This window comes from Diplotaxodon limnothrissa, linkage group LG11 (assembly GCF_057381915.1).
Source record: "Diplotaxodon limnothrissa isolate DT_005_m linkage group LG11, D_limnothrissa_male_GT1.1, whole genome shotgun sequence".
NCBI classification, from domain to species: Eukaryota; Metazoa; Chordata; class Actinopteri; order Cichliformes; family Cichlidae; genus Diplotaxodon; species Diplotaxodon limnothrissa.
The window spans coordinates 34383346-34397833 of NC_140606.1; the positions used below are offsets into that span (position 1 = coordinate 34383346).

A 14488-nucleotide genomic window follows, 5' to 3' on the forward strand; every position below is an offset into this window, starting at 1 on the left:
CCATTACCTATAATTTTGCTTCGGCCGCTGTGCTTGTGGGGGCAGTTGGTCCAGGTCCGCAGCTTCCTGTATTAACACACTAAGAGATTTATTTAATTTCATTTTCATCACTGTTAAACAGATAAGCAGGCAACACGCCTACCTTGACAGCGTCATAATTCTCCACTACACACCTCTTACTATCTCTCTTTTTTATTTTTTTATTTTTATTACACCACAGAGTAATACACCCAATTATGCCCGTCTATCTCTATGTGGCTCCAAATTCCCTCTTTATTTAATTTCACACTCGTCAGGGGACAGGCACACAACAATTTCAACCACTGAAACGAGGAATTCAACCTTTTTATATTTCTTTACTAATCTAGACTCAACCTTTGTTCGCAAAATGTGTCTTGTTCTAGTCCGGAATAAATGTGAACCCGTGATTACACGGCCGTTCCAGTGTTATTTCCGTAGCTAATGCGGGAGTCCTCAGTTCCCAAGTCGCCACCTCGGCACTTAACCTGCCTGCACGTCTACAGACAGGGGGGTTGCCAAACCATGAACAAAATTAGTTTCCACAGGTACACTAGGCATCAACCTTTGATCCTAAAATGTGTCTTTGCTCTAGCGTCCTCCTAATCAAACACATCAACCGTCACTGTGTTCGCGCTTCACACTCACAAAAAACACACTCAGAGCGCGCCTCACTCACACTCAAAACAACACCTAGAGCGCGCTTTACACACAAGACAGCACCCAGAGCGCGCTTCGCAGCTTCGCACACACTCACTCAGAGCGCGCCTTCACACACACACACACAACACTTTTCCTCAGCGGGAATTTTACACAGAAACCTCTGAGCTCAACTATTAGATCTTCTTAAAGCACACTGGACCATAGACCAAAATACCCCTTTCTCTGCGCTTATGACCGCCACAACGGGGCAAAGTCGCATCATAAAAGTGATGCTTGCATCCCCGAAGTTATACCTGACATCATAAACCAGGTTTTGCTCTATGTACTTCTTGGCAAGTAAAATTTTACTTTGTTTTATGACCGCAGCCCTTAAAACTCGACTGACGCCACAAACCACCATCAAACAAAAAATATTTATTTATAAGTGACTTATGTATGTATGTATGTATATATATGTATATATTGTACTATTCTTAGTTAGTGTATTGTCTGTCTTGTCTTAATGTTGGTTTAAAATGGAGCACTGTAACAAAAAATAATTTCCCCCAGGGATCAATAAAGTATTCTGATTCTGATTCTGATTCTGATTCAAACCTCTATCCAATGTACTAAAACTAGCACCAACCACTACTGCACTTCACGGCCGCACCACCGGAACACGGCCGTATCATAAACCAAACCTACGGACGTGTTTCGCTCTCGCGTTGCCAGCGTTCAACTGCACCGTGAGCCAGCATCTGCTTTTCCTTAAATCAACTTCTATTTCATAGCCGGCAAGAGCCAGGACGTAACCGACACCATAAACAAACTTCAAACCTCGACTTCAATGTACTGAACTAATGGCCGCGTCTTCAGAAGAAATTCTAATGTACTATTGCTACAGAGGCCAGTATTAGACAAAATTAAATGTGGAAGGTAAAGTGGCTGCAACTAGCTCAACGTAGTATCTTATTAGTTTCTCGGTAGAAGCAGTTTACTGCAACTAGCTCAACGTAGTGTCTTATTAGTTTCTCGGTAGAAGCAGTTTATTTAACACACTGGAATTCAGCCTCAACTTATGTTGTTAGTATCTCGCGCCAAAAACCAGACACCGACAAATTTACTGTGAAAATACATGTAACTCAGTGAACAGATTAATTTGGAAAGCCCAATATGCACATTTGGTATTTATAATACAACAGGCTGTGCTTACCTTTTTATATTTGGACCGGTCCTCTGTTCACCTCGCCTCACGATCTCACCAAAGGCCAAATCTGCACCTCCTCAGCACACCAAAGATCCGGGTCACACGGCACCAAGTTGTTGAAATCTCCCAATTCTTTGAATCTTTGGGCTGAAGGAAGGACAATACTCGGTGTATTTATGCTCAATCAACAATCATTTATTTCCATACAATTCAACACTTAAGAGCATAAGGACCATCATGATGGGGAGACATGCCTGAAGAGGGTCACAGCAAGTCTCAAAATGGTGACGGGTTGCTCAGCTTTTTATAGTCTCTAGTGGCCCCCATCTAGTCGTAAAAGCCAAAACATCACATTCTTTCTCTGTTACAGCGCCTAAGTTATGACCTCGGCAGTTGTTTCTCTGCTTTCTGTAAGGTGGGGGTATGGAATGTGGTCTGTCTATCTCCCCTGTCTTAGACACAGAGTCTCCTGCTTACAAGCTTCTCTTCATGATTCAACAATTAAGCATGTAATACATTCACAGCAGATCAAGGATACAGAGTGATGCACACTTATCTAATAAACTAATATGTGAATATGTTCTGTTAACTCAAAAGTATAACGAGAACTAAACTACATACAGCTCACACACTCTATATTAAAGGGTATAATATGATCTACAGCAGTATCATACTTCAACTACTTTGATTACATATATAAGGTAACATATAATAACAGAATAATCTAATAGTAATTAGTAATTTAATAAGTACATTCATGCTTATAGTTGAACTAAAATTATTTTATTGCATTCGTGTTGGCTTGGTTAACTAAAACTGAATCCCTGTGCCTTAAAGGCTCGGTTTACGGTTAAAATCCCAGCATCAGGAATTTATGCAAATGAGTGCATGCGGTGCAGGTGGGGGGAGAGTTTTACTACGGTTTTCCTACCGTAGTAAGTTTACCGTAGGATAAGTTAAACCTGATCACTCCAGTAAGAAGATTTGCAAGCTGTGGAATAAATGGCTTAAAATATGGAAAATGTTTACAATTTTTAAATAAGTGCTTGTTTTGTGTAGCACACAAGTCTGGATTATAAATGATGTATCAATATTTTTCCTCATAAATAAGAGGTTTAAAAAATCCCTTTATTACTTTATAACTTAGCACTTAGTTCCTCCTACGCCGAGCGGCGCATCGGGCAGCTAGTGATCTCCATCGATGTCGGTCAGCAGTGACTGCTTCAGCTTCATCCCAGGCAATGTCGACAGTTCTCAGATCGTCCATAAATGTTCGACGCCATGTGGTCTTTGGTCGGCCTTGCTTTCGCTTGCCAGTGCGTGGACGCCATGTCATGGCAATCTTAGCTGGGCGATGAGGGGGTAGGCGTAAAATATGTCCCGCAAAGCGAAAGCGCCTTTCTGCAACAACATCGGCTAATGGGCGGGTGCCTGCTCTTCGTAGGACCTCCTCATTTGTTATTCGGTCCCGGTAGGAAATTCTCAGGATTCGCCGCAAGCCACGTTGTTGAAGCACGTTCAGGTGTTGAATAATTGCACTTGTTGAGCGCTAGGTTTCACTAGCGTAAAGTGCAGTACTTTATAAATATTACTTTATTTATTTTTATATGCCAGTTCAATTCATTGCCATAACATAAGTGCTCATTCTTTCAGAAAAGAAAAATTGGGCCAGAAGAACCTCAGACCTGCAGCTGAAGCTCAAACGGTTAACATGAAAGATCTACCACATCTCCCACCTGAAGTTTTGATGTTGGTGTTGAGTTACCTGAACACAAAAGAAAAACATTTAGTCTGCCTCTGCTTCAACGACCTCAAAAACTCATCGACCAACCATCCCTATGGAAGGACTACACAGTGGTGTTCTTCAGACGGCCAACACCTCCTCCCAGCCCCCCTGCCCCGATGGCCAGCAGAGAACAGGGGTGTGTGAAGACCCCCAAACCTCCCTCCTCTCGCTCATGTGTAGTGTTGCTGCGTGTTGTTCTAAGGTGCATTTAAAACACAGGGGAACATGGTGCTGCTGCCAGAGAGCAGCAGGTGTTAGCATGGCCCCTCCCGAGAACCCTCAATGTCATTTGGCGTTTCTAACCTCAATCAATTTTGTTTGCACGTCACCATTCTTCCAGTCAAAGTATGATTGGAAATATTTTCCCCGTTCCATGGTTACTTGAGTCTGAGAAATGCTTTTATTGTTATTATTATTATCATTATATTTATTTTTAGCAACACACTAGTGTAATCCATGGATCTGTAGCTATTGTGATGCTTCATAGTATGAAATGTCAGTGCACCTTCTGCTGCAGAACAACAGCATCCTCGTTTTTCCCAGGTGTAACAAAGAACTCAGTCAACTTACTAGATGAATTTTTGCCTTGCACAACCTTTTATGTTTTTCTGTGTCCATGTAAGCAACAAGATCTCCGGCACCTTTGTTAGACACGCAAACGTTATGTGCCAGCTGTGCACACAGTGCACTACGCCTCCCATTTATTCCGACCGGGATGGTACGAGGGAAATTTCTTTTGCAGTTTGTCTGAAAAGATGCACTTGCGCTTTGGCATCGTTTCAGTGCGCCGTTCCGCGCTCTGTCCCGTGTGTGAACGCGGAACAACCACTTTGGGGATGACGTTGCACATATGGGTCCTCTGTAGGCCTGTAGGAAAACCCGGACATTTTCATCCATCTCGAAAATCCCCCCGGACAGAACGTGAAAAGTGGACATGTCCAGCGAAAAGAGGACGGTTGGTCACCCTAGACTAGGAGTTTATTTCAGTGCCCAAGATGACTACTTCAGTGTACTAAAATGTAACACGAGGAAATGGCAGAAAATCCTCTTGAGGTCAAGTGCACTGGTATATTGTGTGGATCTCTGTAATGGTTTATATTGACATCAGCAAATAAGACATTTTAGGCGCTCTTAACCTGTTATCACATTAATGTTGCTCTGACGGAATATTTATGGGGCATAGATATGCCCCCTCCTATGCAAACTTATACATGAGTCAGTGGGAACATGAGGCCCTTGCAAAATGCCCTCAGAAACTAATATTCTACTTTTTTTGGATGACATCATAGGGGCTTGGTCTCACGGTGAGGAAAAGTTTTCTGAATTTATTGACATCCTAAATAACCATCACTCCTCTATCAAGGTCAAATATGAGTTGCATCCTGCACAGGTGAACTTTCTGGACACAGTGTTTTTGGAACAACTGGATCCAAATTTGAAAAAGGTTTCTACTAAGGTTTATTTTAAACCCACAGATTCTCATGCCCTTTTACATAGAAGTAGTTATCATCCAAAACTCACTTTTAAAGGTATCATAAAATCGCAAATTATTAGATTCTACAGAATCTCCTCAAAGGATTCAGACCTTCAGGATTCAATCGGTACATTATTTCGGAGTCTGAGAAACAGGGGTTATTCCAGAAGGTTTCTTGGAGCAATTAAAAGCAGTACTCTTGCAGGGCTTAACTCTAACACGACGAATGCAGGTGGAGCCTTAGATGATTCAGGGGAAAACTTGACTCAGAATCAGGCCCAATTGGGGGAACCGAGCAGATTCATGCCATTGGTAACTACTTATTCATGCCCATATTTACCGTTACACCATCAATTTAAAACAAACTTTAAGGAGTATACCTCCGGTTTGATACAATTTCAAAATTACAGGGTAATTTCAGCTCATAGGAGAAACAAGAACCTAAGGGACATGCTTGTTAGAGCTAAATTACCGGAACAGATAGGGAGAATAGGATCAGTGAAATCTGACCATTGGGCCTTCAAACCAAGACAGTTTATGTACAATCCTCATGGACAGACAGGGGCACCCATTCTGCAGAGAACGACCTTGAACATGAAAAACATCATTTACTGTATCTCGTGTGAAAAATGCCATCGTCTCTATGTGGCTCCATGCAGATTTTGGGCTGCTGAAAATAACTTGTGCTAAAAACAGATTTTTAAAGTTTAAAGTTTGCAGGCCTCTGAGTTAGCAGATATACAGTGATGGACTGCAGATAAGATCTGTGTAACTCTGATGAGATTACAAACCCTTTGGTGCTGTAGAATATTCAGTTATTACAAGCTTGAAATAAACTCTTTTAAATGAAACTTTTAGTGTTAACTTTTTAGGGTATGAGTCTTCCTCTGCCACTTTTCAGTCTGGGGTCCCGCAGGGCTCAATTTTAGGGCCTCTGCTTTTTTCATTATATTTACAGCCCCTGGGAACCATCCTCAGAAGGCATGGAATATCCTTCCACTGCTATGCTGACGACTGTCAGATCTATCTGCCTCTGAAGCAGAACGATGCCTTCTCTATTAAGCCACTTTTAGCATGTCTAGAAGACATTAAATCTTGGATGTCCCTAAACTTTCTAAGATGCAATTCCAGCAAAACTGAGGTCATTCTGTTTGGTCCTAGTGGACCTTGTGAACCCTCCGCTATTGATTTGGGACCCCTGGCAGAGTATTTTAAATCTGTTGTTACAAACCTGGGTTTTAAGATGGACAGTGATTTTAAATTAGATAGTCAAATTAGGGGTACTGTCAAGTCCAGTTTTTATCATCTAAGGCGCTTGGCAAAGATAAGACCTATTTTATCTCAGCCGCATCTTGAAACGGTAATCCATGCTTTTATTTCATGTCGTTTAGATTACTGTAATGCACTATATTGTGGAGTTAGTCAGCATCTTCTCTCTCGTCTGCAGCTGGTCCAAAATTCTGCTGCACGACTTTTAACCAGAACTCGTAAAAGAGAGCACATAACTCCCGTCCTGGCTTCACTCCATTGGCTGCCTGTATATCTTAGAGTTCACTTTAAAATTCTCATGTTTGTGTTTAAATGTTTAAATGGTCTTGCCCCAACTTACCTCTCTGAGCTTCTGCATCCTTACTCACCCCCCAGGTCTCTCAGGTCAGCTGACAAGCTGCTCCTGGAGGTACCCAGGTCCAAGAGGAAGCTCAGAGGGGACAGGGCCTTCTCTATTGCTGCTCCTAATCTGTGGAACAATCTTTCCCAGCACATTAGAGAGGCCCCTTCACTGTCCACTTTTAAAACACGTCTTAAAACTCATTTTTACTCTTTGGCTTATGACACAGTCTGACCCTGATTTTATTGTTTTAATCTAATGTGCTGATTTTATTGTTTTAAATGTGTTTATATATATATTACTTATCTTATATTATTATTACTATTTTTCTCATTTTTTTTTAACATGCTCAATGTATCATGTTTGGCATGTCAAGTGTACAGCACTTTGTGTTCAGCTCGTGGCTGATCTGAAAGCGCTATATAAATAAATTGCTTGCTTGCTTGCTTGAAACATTGAAAATATTCTTTACTTTGATTTCTATTTAGCTAAGAAAAATTGACAAAAATGGCTGGCTCAGTGTGACTGGTGTTGTTTACTAAGTCTGTTTAGTCGTTTTACACAGGAATTCTTCATGAACACAGTGGACATATTGCAGCAAAAGCAATATGTCATGGTGGACTTTCAGATGCAGCCAACAGTTACGTATAAGAAAGAGAAAGGACATGAAACAGTGAGTGGGGTGTGGAGACATGTAAGTGATGTGATCAAGCAGTCTGGAACACAACAATGGAGTGATGAGCTTCAGCTTCAACTTCATCGACAGTTGTTGACACACCCCACTTGACTGATGATGTCAACAGCAGACAAATAAGAGGATATACAGGGATTATTTTATTGACAAAGTCATATGTTAATTAAGTACCAGCAAGCTTTTAAAGGGTCACAGACCAGGGATGGTCACTTTGCTTTGGCCCTGTGTGTGTGCAGGCTGGAAGAGCTTCTTCATCTGCTTCTTACTGGATTTGAACTTTTCAGAAACTCCTGCAAGGTAAGGATTATTCTCTGCCACAAACTATAATTTGCTGTGTAGTTCAAGTTTACCTGTTGTAGCATCTCTGCTGGTTAGATGTACTGCAATGCTGTTTTCGTCAAGTTAAGCATTTAAAGTATGGATAGATCTTTACTGACCTGTTTTAAGTAATTTTGGGAGTGAAAGTGGTTTTTCTGTTAAAACACATCTCAGATTATCCTTCATTTGTTTCTTTTTGGCTGGCTGTAGGGAATTAATGTGTGCATGAAATACTTTGTGAAAATAATCTAGGATTGTAATAATAATATGACTTTTTATATCCACGTTTCATGAAGCCAGACTGAGTCAGAGATTAATTTATTTGTTTGGAGATGAATACAAGGAGGCCTTGTTTTCAGTGACTCACAGGCACAAGCAAATTTCACCTCAACAAGCTTCTTTAAATTCACATGGCAACCCACAAGGACGTTGGGATAGTTATTTCATATTACAGTCTTGATGGAGGTGTGAGGCTTGCCTGAATAGTTTGGGGCAAAAATAAACACCTTTTACATAAAAAAAGAGCTTAAGTGAGGTCTTGGTCATTTTTTGTTTAGTCTGGATTGTAAATTGTTGTTGTTCCCTTTCCAGGTGCTCCTACATTTCAGCGAATCAGTGTGATTACTCAGGGACAAAGGACTATTAATTGTAGGTCTGCTGCCTCTGCATTGGTTGAATTTGTGTAAGGAATTGAGGTGCAATGGCTCAAACAGTCAACATGAAGGTCCAGGAGCTACCATATCTGCCACCTGAAGTTTGGGTTTTGGTGTTCGGCTACTTGAACACTGAGGAAAAGCACACAGCCCGCCTCTGCTGCAGACACTTCAGAGATCTCATCGACCACCCGTCCCTGTGGAAGGATTATACAGCAGGACTCTCCAACTTTCCCCGCTACACATCTGGATTCTGGGACACCGTGCAGTGCCGTGGGGTCAGCCGTGCCACAGTGCGACATTTAGGATCCAAAGATTGGAAAATCCTCAGCAAGTCCCTCCCATCACTCAACACCATTGTCTGTGTGAGGGAACGGCGATATTACAAGATGAAATACTTAGACAACCTGTGTGAATTCCCCAACCTGACGAGTCTTGGGGTACGAAACGCCACCTGGGTTGAGCCGTTACTGGTGCAGTGTCAGAGTCAGCAACTAGTCGAGCGGTTGACTCACCTCAGCGTCTGCAACATTCAGATGTCCTGCGACGACAGTGTGGCGTTCATCAATTGCGTGTCACGCTTGGTTAACCTGGAGTACTTGCTGTTCCACCAGCAGGAAAGTGAAAGGCTTGAGAGGATGATGCCAGTGCCCTCTTGCATCTTCCACAACCTGCTGCTAAGCCTGAAGAAACTCAAACACTTATCCTGGGGAATGAAAGGGGAGCCACCAGTGCCACTGCCCAACAACTACTTCTACCCACTGGACCCAGAAAACCCAGGTAAGCCAGTCTCCTGATTATATTTTACACTTGCAAGCATCAGAACCAATACAGTCACTTTTTACACCTTTGACAAGAGCTTTTCATCAAGAAAATACAATGATTTCTTGACATTATGCCTTAATATTGGAACAAAACCCATCATATTGAAGTCCGTTGAGCTGCACACATGCTGAATTATTATATATATTTCACCTCTGTAATATTCTTGATGTTTATAATTGAGCGATTTGTATATATTAGTGCTATTTCTTGTAATATATTGTATTATTTAATTAGTTTAGTCTATTACTGTTACTATCTTGGACCAACTGTAACCCACATAATTTCCTTAGGAATTATTATTCTGATTACATTCATAAATACATATTGTTCTGATTAGTATTGTGAGCACACAGCCTGTTGTGCAGTATTGTGTGACTATGCTAAACTTAACTGACAGAGACTAAATGTTTAGCTAACCACTTCTTTTATCCTGTAGGAGAGTACGGCGGCCCAGAACTGATCTCTTTGGAGTTAGTCAATTACACAGAAATCATCCTGTCGGAGGATGCGCTGTGGGGTCTGACTTCACTCAAGTCGCTTGCTGTCCACTACAGGTACCCCTGGGATGGTCTGCAGTGCAACCTCTATTCCTGGCTCAGTTATCTGCAACAGCTGGAATCACTCTCAATCATTGGTGAGTCAAAACATGCATTTAATCTTTGTAATGTGTGTAAGTGTGTGTAGTAAGCAAAAATCTGTTGTCTTGCATGCATCCTTTTTTTTTGTTTTGTTTTTTAAGTGAAGCTGTGTGAAGCTCCAGGCCAAAACTGTTTTCTGTAACTTCTGTCCTGTCGTTTCTTTCCTTATAGGAGGGACTTTTCTTTCCTCTTATACGGAAGACCTTCCACGCCAGATGACCAGTCTGACACTGCGAACATCCACATGCATGTGCCAGATGAGCTCCATTGCATCTCAACTCCAGCGAGTTGAACATCTGGACATAGATCAGAACCGCTATGATGATTGTCTCTGCAAACAGCTTCCTACACTGTTTCCTCAACTCAAGACTCTCAGGATACGGTATGCCCAGCAGATTTTTATTTATATTACTATTACAAAGTAAAAGTTCCATTTCAAATTCAAATTTTATTTGTCACACACACACACACACAACCATACACAGTATGACATGGGGGTGAAATGCTTGTAGCTGTACAATGCCTGACCATTAAATGACAGAAAAAAAGTTTTACAGTATTTACAATTTACAGGTTACTACAAAATTTACAAATTAACTTAGAAATTTACAGTAAAAAATGTGCAAATAGCAGAGGAGATTATAAAGATTATAAATTATAGGAAATGTGTGGTGGTGCGTGTTGTGATGTGTGTGAGAGTCCAGTCTTATAGCGATGTGTGTGGGAGAGTCCAGTCCTACACCTGGTTCAGGGCCCGAATAGCCTGGGGGAAGAAGCTCCTCCTCATTCTCTCTGTTTTGGCCTTAAGGGAGCGGAAGCGCTTCCCAGACCTCAACAGTGAGAAGAGTCCATTGTTGGGATGGGAGAGGTCCATCATAATCTTCCTAGCTTTGGTCTTGCACCGCTTGGTGTAGATGGACAGCAGGTCAGGGAGCTCTGATTGAATGATGCGTTCGGCTGAGCGCACCACTCTTTGCAGATCTCGTCTGTCCTGCTTGGTGCTGTTCCCAAACCAGGTGCAGATGTTTGCCGTCAGGACGCTCTCGATGGTGCAGGAGTAAAAGTTCTTGAGCACCCTCAGTGGCAGATGGAAGTCTTTAAGTCTTTTGAGGAAGAAGAGACGCTGACGGGCTTTCTTAACCAGGGTGTTGACATAAACCATTTGATGGTTTATGTGTGACCTGCAGCATCAAATCATCTCACTTGAGAAACTGACATAATTTACATTTTGCTGCAAATGAAGCTTTTCTCTGTCTTGATTTCTTAAGTACAACTGAAACACTACAGAAAATCGTCTCAACAATTTCCCATTATGGACCTATCGTTGCCAACACGCAACTAGAGCTGACGTTTTTTTCCCTGTCTTGTCTTCTGTAGCTTCCACCGTGAGGAACCAACAAGAGACCTGCTGTTCCTCAACAAGCTGCGACACCTGGAGCGACTGGAGCTGATCAAGAGACAGACATACATTCTTATAAGTGACGAAAACAAAACTTGGCCGAGTCCATCTGTGGAGGGACTGATCAAGGAGCTGCGGGAGATCTCCGGGAACAGGTTCAGCATCATGACCACAATGCCCGAAAGGGACGTTTTGCAAGAATGCGACTGCATTTGGGAAAGAGTGGAAACACGATTCTAATCCTGAGCAGTGCAAAGTGAACTATACAAACAAAAATTATATTATTATACAGTTTTCCTCCAGTGCCTCATGTGACTAACTGACTGGACTTTCATGTAGATGCAGCAGGTCCTCAGTTCTGTAACTGTCAGTAACCCAAGGACTCACAATGCGTGCAACACTACCTGTCACTACCAAATAAATGAAGGTCAGAGCAAGAAGCTGCTGCTTTGTTGCTGCAGAGAACTTTACACATAGTTAAAATGATGTGATGAAATATTCTACTGGTTTTTTTTAAAAGGTTTGGTTCAACCATGTTACGATGAGAAATTCTCTGGTTCTGTGAGTGTTTATGATGTTTTTTTTCGATCAAATAAAAACTACTTTTCATGAAGAACTGTATTATTGTTTTTCTGTGAATTTAGTTATTATTTCATTCAACAGCTTTCAAATCAAAATACAGACCTCCAAGTGATTGTATAGAAAGCCTCCCTCCTCAGAAGGACATTATCAGTGCCACGCTCATGGCTAGCTGTGGAAATTCAGTTCACTTCACTTTTTTCAGCAAAAAAGACAGTAATAAAAAGAAACCCAATCACAACAACCCTGTCATGGTCCGGGTGAGTGCTGGTTTTTCCATTGTACCAGTGTTTCCACCTTGTCTACTTGGATTGGCAACACCTGTGTCTATGGGGATTTAAGACCAGGGCCCTATTTCAGGAAGCCGGTTTAGTGCAAAGTCTGACTAAGTATACCCTGAGTTAACGAAAACTCTGGTTTTTCGGTTTCACAAAGCGAGTTCAGCTGAAGCCTGAGTGAGTCACTATGACGACACACTCCGTGAAGCTAACCTGCCCCCTAGCAGGTTTACTACAACTAACCCTGACTGTCCCCGCCTCTTTGTCGGAAACCTGACAGTAGGAAGTGTCAGACATGGCGTGTCCCTTCCTTGAAGAGCCAGTAGATCTTGAAGCCCAAATACTCCGCAGAGCTCTCCGCCGGGAGAGAGTGATCAGAGCGCGTATGGACATTTTATCATTACCTGATGATTTCCTGTGCGAACGTTACCGTTTCTCAGCACAATCAATAAGTTATTTGGATAATATCCTCAGGCCATATATTGCGCATGTGACACATCGCTCAGTCCATTACATATTCTTTGTACCGCACTCCGTTTCTTTGCAAACGGGAGCTTTCTGTACAATATTGGTGACGCTGAGCACGTTTCCAAGGCTACCGTCTGTCGGGCAGTCAGGAATGTTACAGTAGCACTGAAACGTCTCCTGCACTCGTTTGTGGTGTTCCCCGGTCACAGACCCACAAGATTCATCAAAGAGGGATTCCACAAAATTGCAGGTATCAGGATGAACAAAACTCAATGCATGATGTGGTGATACGTGAACTACCACTCAAATGGTACATAAATTTCCAGGGTTCCCAGGCGTGATTGGCTGTATAGATGGCACCCACATTCCAATCATTGCACCCTCAGCAAATGAAGGAGACTATGTGAACAGGAAGTCCTTCCACAGCATCAATGTACAGGTACATAATTCCCTGTAGCATTTCACACCAACAAGTGATGGCATCATGGTAATGGATGCCAATATGTGTTCTCTGCACTGTGTAGATCATATGTGATGCTGCCAACATCATCACAAATGTGGAAGCCAAGTGGCCAGGCTCTGTACATGACTCACGAATCTTCCGGGAATGTACACTGAGCACCAAATTTGGACATGGTGGGTCGAAGTAACTGTGAAATATACAGAGACCAATTGCCACAGGGACGTTTGCACTGACATGTATTCTTCTGTCCTAGGAGAGTTCACTGGCCACCTGCTTGGTGATAGGGGGTACCCATGTCTACCCTATTTGCTCACCCCTTACCCTGCCCCTGAACCGGGCCCACAGCAGCGTTATAATCTGGCCCATTGCAGGACACGGGCCAGAGTTGAAATGACCATCGGAATGCTCAAGGCCCGGTTCCAGTGCCTTCGTAGACTCAGGGTCACCCCAGAAAGGGCATGTGACATCATTGTGGCATGTGTGATCCTACACAACATTGCCACGATTAGAGGTGAACACTGTCCAGCTGAACCAGACATCAGCAGTGATCCACACGATGAACATCCTGACCCACCCACGAACGTACAGGATGGAAGAGCAGTCAGAGACACCATATGCCACAACCATTTCCTGTGACCCGTCACCCCAACATGTTACATGACAAATACACAGATACTGTGGTCAACTGCCTTTATTGGTCACCCTGTATGTCCTGTACACAAAGTATAAATGCGTATATTAGTATGTTGTACAAACACTGACATGATTCGTCCATCTATGATCACTCCACCCACCCTTAACTGTTGTTCCAGCAGTACAATCTCCAGCTTCGACTTTTGGATCTGCAGCTGGAGGTGCACCATTTCCATGTCGCACTTTCTTATCTTCCTGGCCAGATATGTCTTATACAGCTGCTTCACAGGGAGCTATTGCAACAAAGGACATAGCATTGGCATCCATAGTACATGCCTACTTAGGTTGGTTGTAAATCAGTGCTGGACAACCCACTGTGGTAAGGTTTGTTGTAGGAGTGGCTGGACCCTCTTCCTCTTCATTTCCAGCATCACTCTGCCAGGGACATAGTAAGTCCATGGTGTCATCATAGTACCACATTGTAGTCAGTTGTTATATTTTCCACTGTACACTGTATACCTCATAGTGTGGCTCTGTTGCGGCCTCCTCTGTAGCAGCTGTCACTGTTTCGTCATCATATGCCTGTGGTGGAGACATTTAACAACATTGCTGTTCTACTGTTGACACATGTAGTCTGTGGAGTATTACGAGTACTCACGACTGCATGTCAGTCTGGCTCAACAGGGGGCTGCACCAGATGCAGTACACCATCACCATCAACTGGAAGTATATGGGGTTCATACAGGTCACTCATGACTTATGTGGGCGCAAATGGCAATTACCAGACATACCAATCACCATACA

General features: G+C 42.6%; 1 protein-coding gene across 1 annotated transcript; it reads left to right on the forward strand.

Moving 5' to 3' along the window:
• The first annotated feature begins 8448 nt into the window (after window positions 1–8448).
• Window positions 8449–11503, forward strand: LOC146623332 (uncharacterized). Its single transcript, XM_085365886.1, has 4 exons — window positions 8449–9181; window positions 9663–9860; window positions 10036–10246; window positions 11242–11503. Exons 1-4 carry the CDS (start codon window positions 8449–8451, stop codon window positions 11501–11503), a joined length of 1404 nt encoding a protein of 467 aa, XP_085222012.1.
• The last annotated feature ends 2985 nt before the right edge of the window (window positions 11504–14488 follow it).

What these genes read in the sequence shown, in the direction of transcription:
- LOC146623332 (XM_085365886.1), top strand. Translation starts at nt 8,449, where the DNA reads ATGGCTCAAACAGTCAACATGAAGGTCCAGGAGCTACCATATCTGCCA. An exon ending in ACTGGACCCAGAAAACCCAG is followed by an intron (nt 9,182 to 9,662) that starts GTAAGCCAGTCT and finishes TTTATCCTGTAG; the next exon opens with GAGAGTACGGCGGCCCAGAA. An exon ending in GGAATCACTCTCAATCATTG is followed by an intron (nt 9,861 to 10,035) that starts GTGAGTCAAAAC and finishes CTTTCCTTATAG; the next exon opens with GAGGGACTTTTCTTTCCTCT.